The sequence below is a fragment of the Trachymyrmex septentrionalis genome, unplaced genomic scaffold (genome assembly GCF_001594115.1).
Source record: "Trachymyrmex septentrionalis isolate Tsep2-gDNA-1 unplaced genomic scaffold, Tsep1.0 scaffold8, whole genome shotgun sequence".
NCBI classification, from domain to species: Eukaryota; Metazoa; Arthropoda; class Insecta; order Hymenoptera; family Formicidae; genus Trachymyrmex; species Trachymyrmex septentrionalis.
Window position 1 is genome coordinate 2485419 of NW_017305987.1, and position 12805 is coordinate 2498223.

General features: G+C 33.5%; 1 protein-coding gene across 1 annotated transcript; it reads left to right on the forward strand.

Annotated features, from left to right (window-relative positions):
• The first annotated feature begins 3442 nt into the window (after nucleotides 1-3442).
• Nucleotides 3443-7918, forward strand: LOC108754527 (leucine carboxyl methyltransferase 1). The gene is made up of 4 exons (XM_018496912.1): nucleotides 3443-3906; nucleotides 5865-6048; nucleotides 6135-6486; nucleotides 7167-7918. Exons 1-4 carry the CDS (start codon nucleotides 3697-3699, stop codon nucleotides 7369-7371), a joined length of 951 nt encoding a protein of 316 aa, XP_018352414.1. The 5' UTR covers nucleotides 3443-3696; the 3' UTR covers nucleotides 7372-7918.
• Nucleotides 7919-12805: the final 4887 nt, after the last annotated feature.

Consider the following 12805-nt stretch of genomic DNA (forward strand, 5'->3'; position numbering starts at 1 on the left):
TCCCTTTTTGTTTTTAGATATGTATAATAATCGCGGCTTATTCAATACCTTATTGCCTAAATTTTTTTTTCTTTTTTTTTTTTTTAGTGCCATCATCTTATGCCATTTTGTGCCATTATCTTAGTCGTATACAGAGTATTCGGAATGCCTACATTTTTTGTTTGTTGCAGTTTTTATTTTTTTTTTACGAAAGCATCCAGACTTACTATGCTACAACACAGTTTAATATTGCATTATTTTGTATCTGAGTCTGTTAGACTATTGAATAAAGATTTTAATGATTAATCCATGTTGACCTGTTTTAATTTACCAGATTAGGGACAGGAAGCGTTTTCTTCACCAGTATCAGACTACCGATCCTCTACCTCCAGTACGAGGATCCGAAATGCTCATCTATATTCTATTCTTATATAGGAATCGTGTCGAAAACAAGTGCTTTCAGGAACTGAAAGATCATTCGCATTACTAATTTGATTTCCGAACTCGATGAAGACAAACTTGATAATAAACTATTTAAAGGCGAAGAATTAAAGAATTAAAATTTTTATAAAAATCTCATAAATCAATTAATTTAGACATAATATAACTTTAACAATTAATTTAAACAATTTCAATATAAAGTGCTAGACATCACGTGGCTGATAATTGAACTAAAGTTACACTTGCCAGCGTTGTACTTAAAATAATAATAAATACAAAAATCACAGCGTACATATATTTACATAGGATACGCAATATCATTTCATCCTTGTCATCAAACATTAAAGGTTGAGATGATATGATGACGCGAACGTTGCAAATGTGTGTTAAATGGAACATACCCTTAGTGCATATATAACAAAAAATAGGTTTAAATGTGGTCATTTTATTATTAAAATATTAATATACAAAGATACACAAAGATGCACGAGTAATACACTTCCATATTACAAGTTTTGCGGTAAATACTAAATAAGTATAATATTAACATTATAATGAAATATTTAATACATATATTACAATAGAGTAGGTACAAGAGATACACATAGATACACTACACGAATCTGGATGCAATCGCTATTAATTTAATATAATCTGCTCCTTTGCTGTGAGTCTTTTCTTTTATTTTCGTTCGGAGTATGTGTGGAATAGCACCTGTATTCTTGTACTTAGAGGTATGCCATTGTCATCTATGAGTATCAAACTTGGGAACTTTAGGAACCTCTGTTGCTGTTTCAATCCAACCAATACATCCTTTTTTTTTCGCCTCTTATAGCAATTAAAATTCTATCATAGCAATGATATATGTATAGCAATGTTTAGATAAATTTGATCCTATAAAATAATGATATCTTTTATGTAGTCTTTCATTTATTGTCTCACCGATGTATCCCACCTCGCGCTTGTTGTATACGTGTATGCAACGTGATGGTCTACCCTCCATCATAGCTTGCCTTCCTATCTCACTGTTATCCACTACTCTCAATCGACTCAATTTGATTATCTGACTCACAGGGATTGAAGTAGAAATATTTCTGCTTGCAACACTTGACACTGCAAAAGGCAATAATATTATCGTTTTAATCTCCCTTTAAGATAATCTGAAACACCATATAATATGAAAAATTACATAATGTATTTAATATTACAATAACATTCATAACGTAAACTTCCTCTCAGCAGAAAGAAGATAAACGACGTCAGAAACAATAAATTAAACGAATTCTTTTTTTCTCTCAGACATTTTTCTGATATTTACTGTAGAACACAAATTTTCTCTTTGGCAATTCTAACACTAAAATTCAATTTGGAGTTTTTAATCGCGATAACTTCTTCGAGATAACAGAAAGCACAACAATTTTTACATAATCTCAGCTTTAGGATATTAAACCTAATCTAAAGTTATTGACGGATGAGCAAGTGTGACGATACGGACTTTTTGTTGTCATCATGAACAAGATACGTCTTTCCAAGAGAGCGTTAATATTTACGATCTCTCGACGTTCTGAGAGCGAGTTCTTCGTCCACGAGATATTTCAGCACGAGCAAAAATTCAGAGGAATGAAGCAAGGATTCGGCTTTCGTCTGGAGTTCAATATCAAGAAGGTACCTGCAATACAAGTAAAAGAGAATGCAGAAGCAACTTAGGAATTTCAAGCGAAATTGAGCGATTTTGCACGAAGTTATGAAAAGTTTTCTCACATTGTTTTAGAAGAACTGTTATTCCTCTATAATCAGTTATATTATCTGTCTCAAAACTGTATTCTAAAATTCGTACTGCAAAATAATAATAATTGCTAGATTTTTATTAATAAACATGTATTGCAATTGCTAAGATATAAGCCTGTACGTATTCAGAACACGTTTTTACGATATTAGCATATATTTAGCACATAGCTTACGTTATATATATATATATTCTGTACTATTTCAAACATATAAAAGCTCGTTCTGATTACGAGTCAAAAATTATATTTTTTCCGAAAATTAAAAATCAATTAAAAATAAATAAATGTTGACCTTTTCGAAAAAATTGTATGATAGAAAAATTGAATTTATAAAATGATAAGCAATTATAAATTGTGGATCATTTAAACACTGCACAAATATAAAAAAATATATGTATATTATTTAAAGTTCTTATTATTTAAAGTTCTATAGTAAAATTTTAAATCAAAATAATATAGCAATACAACTTCATTTTATTTCATTGTCAGCTATTAAATGTATTTTGATAATAATTATTACACTCATTTGTATATGACATGGAAAATGACATATAGATTGGTTTTTTATATATACGCGGCATCGGAAAATGAACTCAACAAAATTATATCGGCATTAATCTTACAAATTGTCGAATGAGCGTAATGCTTATTATGTATATATTATATCGACGATGCATTTAACATTTAATAAATAGAATTGAGTGAAAAGTTATAATATTTTGATTTGAAAAATATTATTATAGAACTTTATAAGTAATATGTATATTTTTATATTTACAAAATGTGTTTAAATGATTCACGAATTATAATTTATATTTTTGAAAGCAATTTAGAGCACGTGATTTAACACTGCGAGAATCCAAAGAGAGGCCATATCGGCCTTTTTCCTGTTACCGTCAAAATCACTCGTACATCTATTTTCCGCCAGATATCCATACATTTTGACGTAATTCTCTGGCTGCATTTGCTTTGCCGCTCACAGCACTTGTAAATATCAATTGTCCTTGTTTAATATTTACTAAACAAGAAAGATGAGACGACGCTTAAAGCGTTGTAAACGCCAAATCGAATACAGCTTTTGTGTTGTGATTTTATCGACAGGGTCAGAAAATGGATGTAGCCACGTAGTTCCCAAATCAAAAATAGCTGTATTGGCGATAGTGTACGGATGGTTTCGACGATAACAGAAAAGAGACCGGCACGACCTCTCTCAAGTTTCTCTCTGCTCTGACTCTGACAGATACGCGATAGTTCGCAGCAAGAGCGCATCATCTCCAGGGTGTTCGCGCGGGTTGCGCGAGTGATAGAATGCTCGTTCCAATTTGAGATATCGGAAGAGAGAGAGAGAGAGAGAGGGAGAATTAAAAGTGTACGTGTGCATCGTCGTGTGTTTACGCGTGAGAGAGAAAGAGAGAGAGAGAGAGGGGAGAGAAAAATAGGGAAAGAGCGAGCGGTGCGGCAACCCGCCACTGTCCCCGGCGCCGGTGGGATGATCAAGGATATGGCGGACGATGAGGCCATACAGGCCACCAACGACGACGCCAGCGAGTGCAAGCGTTATGCGGTGCAACTCGGCTACTGGTGCGACCCGTTCATCAGCCTGTTCGTCAAACAGACCGCCCGGAAGGCGCCTGAGATCAATCGCGGTTACTACGCCAGAGTAAAGGGCATCGAGCTCTTCGTCGAGAATTTCCTCAAGGTGAGCGTTTGATCCGCCGAGCGGATCTCTCGTTTCTTCGACTTTTCCTTACTTCTGCATATTCTTTTATTTCGTATAAACATTCTTCCTGTTCCCCAAGGAACGTGCGACGTGACACGCGTTCCGAAGGGAACGGTCTCGTCATCGTTTGAACGCGATACTTCGAAAAAGTCGCTCGTTCCTCTTGCTGCATCTTCTGCACTCTCCGCGTCTCTTCCCGCTTCTCGTTGGAGTACGAATGACTGACTTTACGGCCATTCTCTTCGCTCATATTTTCCGCTTCCTATGCCCTTGATAAACATCCGTTTCTTTCTGAATTATGGAAAACCTAGAATGCATGAATCCATCTCATTGTGAACGCGGAAGGAGTAGGAAAGTGCAGATGGGGAACGAGCCCGCTCGCGGCGGGTCTAACCTAGAACGCGGATCGGAAACAATCGGGATGACGAGGAGAGAAAGAGAGGGAGCGGATGAGGAGGAGAGAGTGAGTGAATGCGAGGGGGAGAGGAGGGGGAATACAGCTGATCCGGGCAGGAACGTGTGCCGTGATAGAAACCTTGACCCGCCGACGGCCGAGGCCCTGTCCCAATTCCCGTGAGATTCCCCGCTTCTGTATCGTGATGACTAACCGATATATAGGTCAATGAAAAACGCGCGAAGTGGCGCGGCGCGTGCGGCTCCCGTGCCTCTTATTTTCTATACCTGGCACCGGCCGCATGCGGTTGCGAAATTCGCCCCGTAATAGCGGGACAAAAATATTCCGTCCAGTTACGCGTATAAAACGGCCGCTGCGTTTTCCGCTTTTAAGTTAAACTTGGCTCGAGCGCTGCTAAACCGCTGCGATGTGTGTGTGTGTGTGTGTGTGTGTGTGTGTGTGTTTGTGTTTGTGTGTAATATATAGAGGCTTATGAGCATAAAAACGAAAAATCAATTATCTTCTGCAGTGGCAATAGAATGTAGCTTTAGTCTATTAGGAAAATTAATGACAGCGTTTTATATGAAGTAAAATGGATCCTTTTTTTTTTATTATGTATATTATATTTATTTATAATAAATATATTGTATTATATTATTTATTTATTTATTGTACACATTGCAACTTGATTTTATTTGAAATTATAAACGTCTGCACTTATATGAATTTATTAATAATTTTTTCTTATTTATAGGGCGGGGACTTATTTTTTTAGTAAGATTTATTATAATTATTGTATTCCTTGTCTCAAAATAAGTTTTCTGTCTTTTTGAATATATATTATCGTGTGGCAACGTTTTTATTTGGAATTACAAACATCTGCACTTAATGAATTTATTTATAATTTTTTTTAAGTTATCTTGGAGGGTGGGGGGATTAATTTTTTTAATCTTAGTTTTTTTTTTGAGAAAAATTTATTATAATTATTTGTCAAAATGTCATTATTTCAGCGTTATTATAATGATCAAAATCTCAATCTATAAAAATTAAATAAGAGATTAATCGAGAAGAGAGAGAGAGAGAGAGAGAGAGAGAGAGAGAGAGAGAGAGAGAGATACACTTTCTACTTATTTACCTTTAATAAAAATATTACCAAAGCGTTAAAATTCCATTTTTCGATAAGCATGGTTTTTAAATTTTTAGAAGAAGCAAAACTTCAATATTATCTTCTAATACATATATATTGTTTAATATAATTTTAAAATAAAATATTCAAAGAATATTAATCTTATAATTGAAAGCTATTGGAAAAATGTTATTAAAATAATCTTACTTTGTGTGTATCTATAAAGTATAAGAAAGTGAAAGAAATTCTTTATAAATCAGAATTATCTTGCTTTGTGTATATTTATAAAGCACAACAGAGTGAAAAGAAACTTTAATCGTACAATATTATACGTTATATATATATATATAAGATTAAAAAGTAGTCATTGTATTTTTAATATCATCAGTCTCAAGGATAAATTTTCTATTTACGCAGCTTTCTGGCGGTAAAGGTCAGATCATAAACTTGGGTTCTGGTTTTGACACTCTTTATTGGAGACTCAGGGAAACAGGGAATAGTCCTGCGAATTTCGTGGAACTCGACTTTCCCAGCATAACTGCAAAGAAATGTTATCACATCAAGAAGCACAAGCAATTAATCGATATGTTAAACACCGAAGGTATTCTGTTACTCGATTGTTATCTCGTCACTTTTGCGTACTCGCATTTTTTTTTTTAATTACACAGGCAACTGCGTACTTTTCAGACGGCGAAATCCGATTTTCGACCACAGACCTGCACGCAGCGAACTATCATCTGGTTGGTACAGATCTGCGACACATAGCGGAGCTAAATAACAAATTGGCCCAAGCCGAAGTCAATTTCAATTCACCTACTATGTTCCTCGCAGAATGTGTTCTAGTGTATGTAGACGCTAGCGCGACATCGTCACTATTGAAATGGCTAGCGAGCAAGTTTCCGAACAGTCTTTTCGTCAGCTATGAACAGGTCAATATGAAGGACAAATTCGGTCAGGTCATGTTATCGAACCTTCGCAGCCGTGGATGCTTATTGGCGGGTGTGGAGGATTGTGAATCGTTAGAGACTCAACAGAGACGGTAAGTACATCCTCATTAATTCGAATAATGTCAGGTTTAATAGAAAATTGAAAAATCTAGAATTTGAAGGGGGAAATTTTTCATTTTTTTTTATCTTTGAAAATCGAAGATTTTTGTAGAATTTTTATCGATATTTAGAGAAATTTTTGGAATTTTACTTTTAAATTTAAATTCTGTCCTTTTTTGAAAACTTATTTTTTTTTTATTATTTTTTCTTAATAATACAAAATGTCGACAATTGGTTAGCAATAATATACATGCGCGTATATTTACGTTTATTATCTCACGAGTTTATTAAGAAAATCAAGATAATATTAGAAGACAATAACACAACAGAAGAGAGTATACAACAGAATTACAGAAGTAACTTACTGATATTGTAGTGAGCTTTCCCTACACTTACCCTATAAATTCGCAACTCCAATTAAAAGATAAATACAGTCTCCTGGAATCCCTGTCTTCTAGTAATTTATAGTATGTAATTTGCATTATTTACATTTCATTTAATTTCAAAGTCACATTAAACTATTATTAGTATTAAACTTACCTACAATTTTGAATGAAATCTCATGGAATCTTGAGAATCTTGGAAATCTCATGGAATTGTTTTACAAGATTTCGGTAAACACTTTGGATTCGGCAGGTCGATAATTCAACTCTCGCAACTGTTTACTATGCAGATTTACCATAAACAATTGGGAAGGCACGAGCGCGTGGACGATGGTGGATGTTTATGATTCACTGCCTGTAATGGATCGTAATCGAATCGAGCACATAGAGATGCTGGACGAACGAGAGCTCCTTACCCAGCTGCTCCAGCATTACTGCATCGCCGTTGCTTGGAACGGACAAACATTTAAAAATCTGTCTATAGCACAGGGTTAGGTATCACCGTCTAACTCCTTCTCTCTGTATCTCTCTTGCGAGTTACTCCAGGTAATGACATCATGTAATTCGGGCTCGACGAGCCCTCGTTACGTAATACCCCGATCAACAGCAGGAGATTAACGTTTCTCAGATTGCACTTAAGTACATCTCGAGTTAGGACTTAAGCACAAAAATGGTCGTAACTGAACATAAGTTATAATTGTCGATTGATCAAAACATTGTATGTTGATCTACGATTATGACTCACGTTTCACGATTCAATTGTGATCATTTTTGTGCTGAGGCCCTTAATCGATGAATTGAAATAGTCTATGTTACGAGAAAATAGTATTCTTTGATTAAAAATGCTTTTAATTTTTTATCTACAGAAACATCTCGCTGTAATGATTTTTATGTAACTTTAAGTATATTCTTTGTTCTTCACTTTTAAGGGAAGGATCAAATAGTGTACACGGATTTCGTCGAATTTAAATATGTTTTAATACTTATACTGTTGAATTTAAGTATGTTTTGATACTTACACTGTTATGTAATCATCAGCTTTACGTGTAAATGAAGCTCGTGGTTATGAACGAAATTAAAAGTAATGAATAATTTAACTGAAAATTAAGTTAAAGCAGTTACTTAAATATAATGAATGTGTATATTAAATTTATAAAATTTAATGCACTTTTCATAAAATTTTGTGAAATTTAATAATTTTCATGAAAAATATATTAAATTTCATGTACACACAAATGTATTTTTCAGTTACAAATAAATTAAATGTAAATTAAATTTAATGTAATATTATAAAATTATAAGCTCAAATTATATAATTTAAAAGTATATTAAATTTCATGAAATTTTTAACAGTGTACCTTCGAAAATTTGGGAATTTTTAATTGTATTGCGAAACAATATTATTCGTATGATTGCAAGCAATAAAATAATTGTATAATTATCATTTTTCTATTACGTGCGTTGTCTAATCATTCACTTAAATGCACATTCTATAAAAATGTACGTACATAAAGAAAAGCGCACAAAAAACTTCCAATAAATTCTCGTAAATACTTGAATATCGTGTGGTGCTTGTTCATGAATTAATACTAAATAAATTTAAAGTTAAATAAAATTGTGTACACTATTTGGTTCTTCTCTTGTAAGTGCGTATTATACGCGTCACGAGTTATTTAACGAGTGTTGCAACGTGAGAAAGAGGGAGATTGCGATGATCGAATCGCGCGAGATACGTTATGCGACTAGCTGATGAATGGCGACCGAATAAGTTCTAATATCCTTTCGCAAACGATATTTCCAGTCATCTTAATTTACATGCGACATATCTGAATTATATAATGTATAACGATTCTACTAGCAAAAGATCGTTTCGCTCTTTATTATAGACTTATGTATAAAGCTTTACGGTCATTATTATAATTATTATAGATCGCTATTGTTATATAAGGCCTGTTCTTTTTAGCTTTTTATGCTTCTTGCATAGTTTATCTTTCTTCCTTTTTTCACATCGAAGAGAAAAAGAGAAGAGATAAACTATGCAAGAAGCTCAGCTAAAAAGGACAGTTATAATCGTAGCCAAACGGTTGCGACGCAATGCGCAGAGTAATTTATTATAATATCATTGAAATATCAATAACAATTCAACTTATTAAGTTTTTACTAGTTTGTTATATTCCAGTATTATAATTTTTTCGTTTTAATAAGTATAGTTATAGAGCTCACTTTCTGGATGCGAAAGATAATTTCATACATACAAGATCTGCAAAATCTGTTCTTTTTAACTGTTTTCTACGATTTCCGTGCATAAACAGGAAACGCGCTCTTGCTGTGCAGATAGAAAAAGGTCTAATGAGAAAAAAAGTCTAGAAAGGCGTAGTAGAAAGTACAGCTAAAAAAGCGCGGATCTATATTTTTAATCTTTCATCGCAAAAAAAAAATACAAAACTATTTTTCTGAAAACATTCGTACATAGAACTTTGATTCTACGAAAGTCTTAACGTATTCCGATATTTAAGAAATTGTGTAAAATTATTCCTTACACGCGCGCGACCCGGTCCTTGTGTGTGAGTGTGTATTATATGTTAGAGTTTACTGAATTATTGAGTCATGATAAGGCGATTAGTGTTACGGTGCAAGCGCTATAAGCGATCAGTTTCGTATAAGCGCGTATCTTGCGAGTCGCGCGAAGAGAGAAATATTAGATTGTCAAAAAAGTTATAAATCAGCTTTCGGTTTTTACATATAGAAGATATTTATATATGTTTCTTATAGAAGATCTTTATATATATGTTTTTATTATACTCTTAATTTAAATTTTATAGACTTTCTTATAGACACAATAAATACAATTATCTAAGCTTAAACTGCAAGAAATTGATCAATGATAGTCAATTATTCTTCTCACATTCAACTGTGATTGATAAATTCTTACGACTTAAGACGTAAGCTTAGATAATGACTTATTGTAGAAAATCTATTAAATTTATTAACGATAATTATTTTTCAGAATAAAGAGTGTCATGTTCAAAAATCTTGTCATCAATCTTCCGGCTGTTATTTTATACTATTAATCTAGACATTAAAGTCTTTACATCCGATATAGTTCTGTTACTATTTGATTATAATCTGTTTCTTACGAGGACAGCGATTTGTAACTTTTGAGCAAGTCGAGGCAGCTTGTCATGATTATGAATTAACTATTAGCGACTTATTGGACATGATGGTCTTTATTTTGAGAAATAATTATAACTGCTTTGTAATAAATTTATGTGTAAAAAACCGCTTATTTAAAAACCGCAGAGTAATTCAGAACTTTTTGGACAACCTAGTTTATATACATATATAATATATATATACACGAGTGATTACTTAAGATAATAAAAGCAAAAAATATATGCAACGAAAGTAAGACTTAAGTGATACTCTTGCGAAAGGATCGACATGCGAGCAGATACCGCGCGTTTGCGAGCATCAGCCTGAAAAGGAATCGGCGACATGCGTTTGTTTAATTAATTTTATTCGTTCTCTCATAGATAATTAATTCATAGTCTTTGTTTACGAATCAACTGCGAAATAAAAAAAAAAGGAAAACGCGTGCCGATGTTCTTCGATATAAAATTCGACCGTTTTTTACGTTACAACATGAGGAGATGCTTATGCTTATAGTATTCCGCTTCTTTTTAACACCAATACGAAAAGTATATTGCACTTAAGCTGATCATGTATCCACACAGTAAGAGATCGACAAAGATTTATTTTCATATTGAGGAATATTAGGGTGACGCATGTGTATTCAGTCTAAGGATAACATGAGAGATATAAACTTTTGAGACATTCGAATCATCCTTTTGTAGATACAAAGTGCATCTCGTTAGCATAGCTCAGACTTTACTGTCGCGGGGAGGTGAGACGTGATCGTCGAGATCGTTTATTTAGCATCAGTCAAAGGGGCATTGATCGTTTTTCTAGAGTTTGACGGCCTACCGGATTGGAATAGTTTTGTTGTGGTGTTATATCGGTGTACACACACACGTGACTTCGCGATTTCGCGTCAGACACGACGGTAACTTCTCAGAGGCCTTGTTCTCGAAAAATATCATATACAAAAATACTAGGGAAATCTACGTAATATATGTAAGGCCTGTTGTGAGACGAACTTTGACCTAAGAAGAGTGGAGTCTCCTTTGTCTTCAAGGAGAATTAATCACGAAAGAGATCCAAATAAAGCGTGGTAATTTGAATTACTCGAATAGATCGTAAATTCAAATCAGAGAATACAAGAAGAAGAACTTTGACTTGATACTATATACAAAAGGTTGGAAACTTATACAGGGGAATCAAACTAAGAACGTATAAGTATTATAGTATTTTCATACATTTTCGTATGTGATATTTTTTAAGAATAACTCCAGGTTTGCTAACGAGCGAATTTCTAATCACTACATTTTATCTTGTATTTTTCGACTGTTTCTTTCCGATACTTTTAAGTGTTACGCGAGCAACGGTAACTTATTAGATTTAAGAGACGATGAGAAAATGCAAGCGGATCCGCAGGAGGTACGAGTGATTCTTCGATCTCTTGCTCCCTTCGACGCGTAAAATTATCATACCTGGAGTAACGAACACATATAAAAAAAAAAGATAGTCAGATATTCTATTTTTCTCAGAAGTTACAAAAATTGCAGCCATTGTTATAATATCTATCAACGTTCGTAGGTAAAAACCTCCGCCTCTTCCTCCCTCGCCCGACATGTCGCCTTTGCACGTAGAGGAATAATTGAGATCTATCTTTCGCGTTAGTTTCGTGTCATGTGTAAGTCACATTCGAAGTAAAATTTGCTGATTTATTCGAGCGCTCGTTCATGTGTTCAAGTTAGCTTCGAGTTTGAGAATCAAAGCTCTCTGTAATACAAAACTCCCATGCATCTAGCGTGTCTTTCGAAATATTGTGAGAATTCGAGTAAAGCACTGCCATCATGAAAATTTGAATGAATCTCAAAGCTCATTGAAACTCAGTGAATTTGCAATTTTCATCTCTTTAAGGCGGAAGAATAAAAAGGATTGCGATCATTTACGTTATTTTTTACAGTTTGTGTAGCAAAATCTTTTTTTTGTGAATTTTTAGAAATGTAGATTAATTCTTGATCAGTCACGCGTTTAAGTTGTCATATTTTAATCGCACATTGCGATCATTATAACTCTCATCATTTCTTTCCTACATTGTTAAATAAACGAATTAATAATTCTACATTATTTAATTTCAATAGACAATGAATTTTTCACTTCGCCAGAATTATCGTCTTAAAAGAAGCGCAAGTAGTTTGTTTTATTTACAAGGGAACAAACCAAGTATCCACACCTGATTAGTTAACGAATTTTATGACATCGCACAGATAGAATTATCATAATTCGCGATTAATTAAAAGTGACCGAATTCGTAAAAATAAAACGAGACTTCGAGAGAAATAAAGAAAGTAATTTGATTCTCAAACTTGAGTAATGCGATAACGTTGTGCGGATGGTGCGCGCAGCTTCATGTTTCTTCGCGTCGATTTCATTCTACATTACATTCTGTACGGATATTGTACATCTTGAAAAAGAATAAGATATGAAATTCTATATATATGGACATTCAGTGTGCTTCCATTGTCATTATGAACTGATAAGGTACGATGGAAAAATTGTGCATCTTTATATTCGCATAATTGTGATATTGTTAAATTGTGCATTTATATAACGATTAGAAACAAAACGAGCGATCAGTTATTAATAATTGATTGTAGCTTCCTGTTTGATACATTTCTTTCACGTGTCCCGTGCTGAGGAGTTTCTTTAAGTGGGAAAAGAGAGCAGCTATATAATATTAAATTAAAATATTTTTAAATATATAAGATAAGATATATTATATATATATATATATATATATATA

Excerpts from the sequence above, each read along its gene's own strand:
- LOC108754527 (XM_018496912.1), top strand. The coding sequence starts at position 3,697 with ATGATCAAGGATATGGCGGACGATGAGGCCATACAGGCCACCAACGAC. Across the intron at positions 3,907-5,864 it reads TCGTCGAGAATTTCCTCAAG|CTTTCTGGCGGTAAAGGTCA; the intron begins GTGAGCGTTTGA and ends CTATTTACGCAG. Across the intron at positions 6,487-7,166 it reads TTAGAGACTCAACAGAGACG|ATTTACCATAAACAATTGGG; the intron begins GTAAGTACATCC and ends TTTACTATGCAG.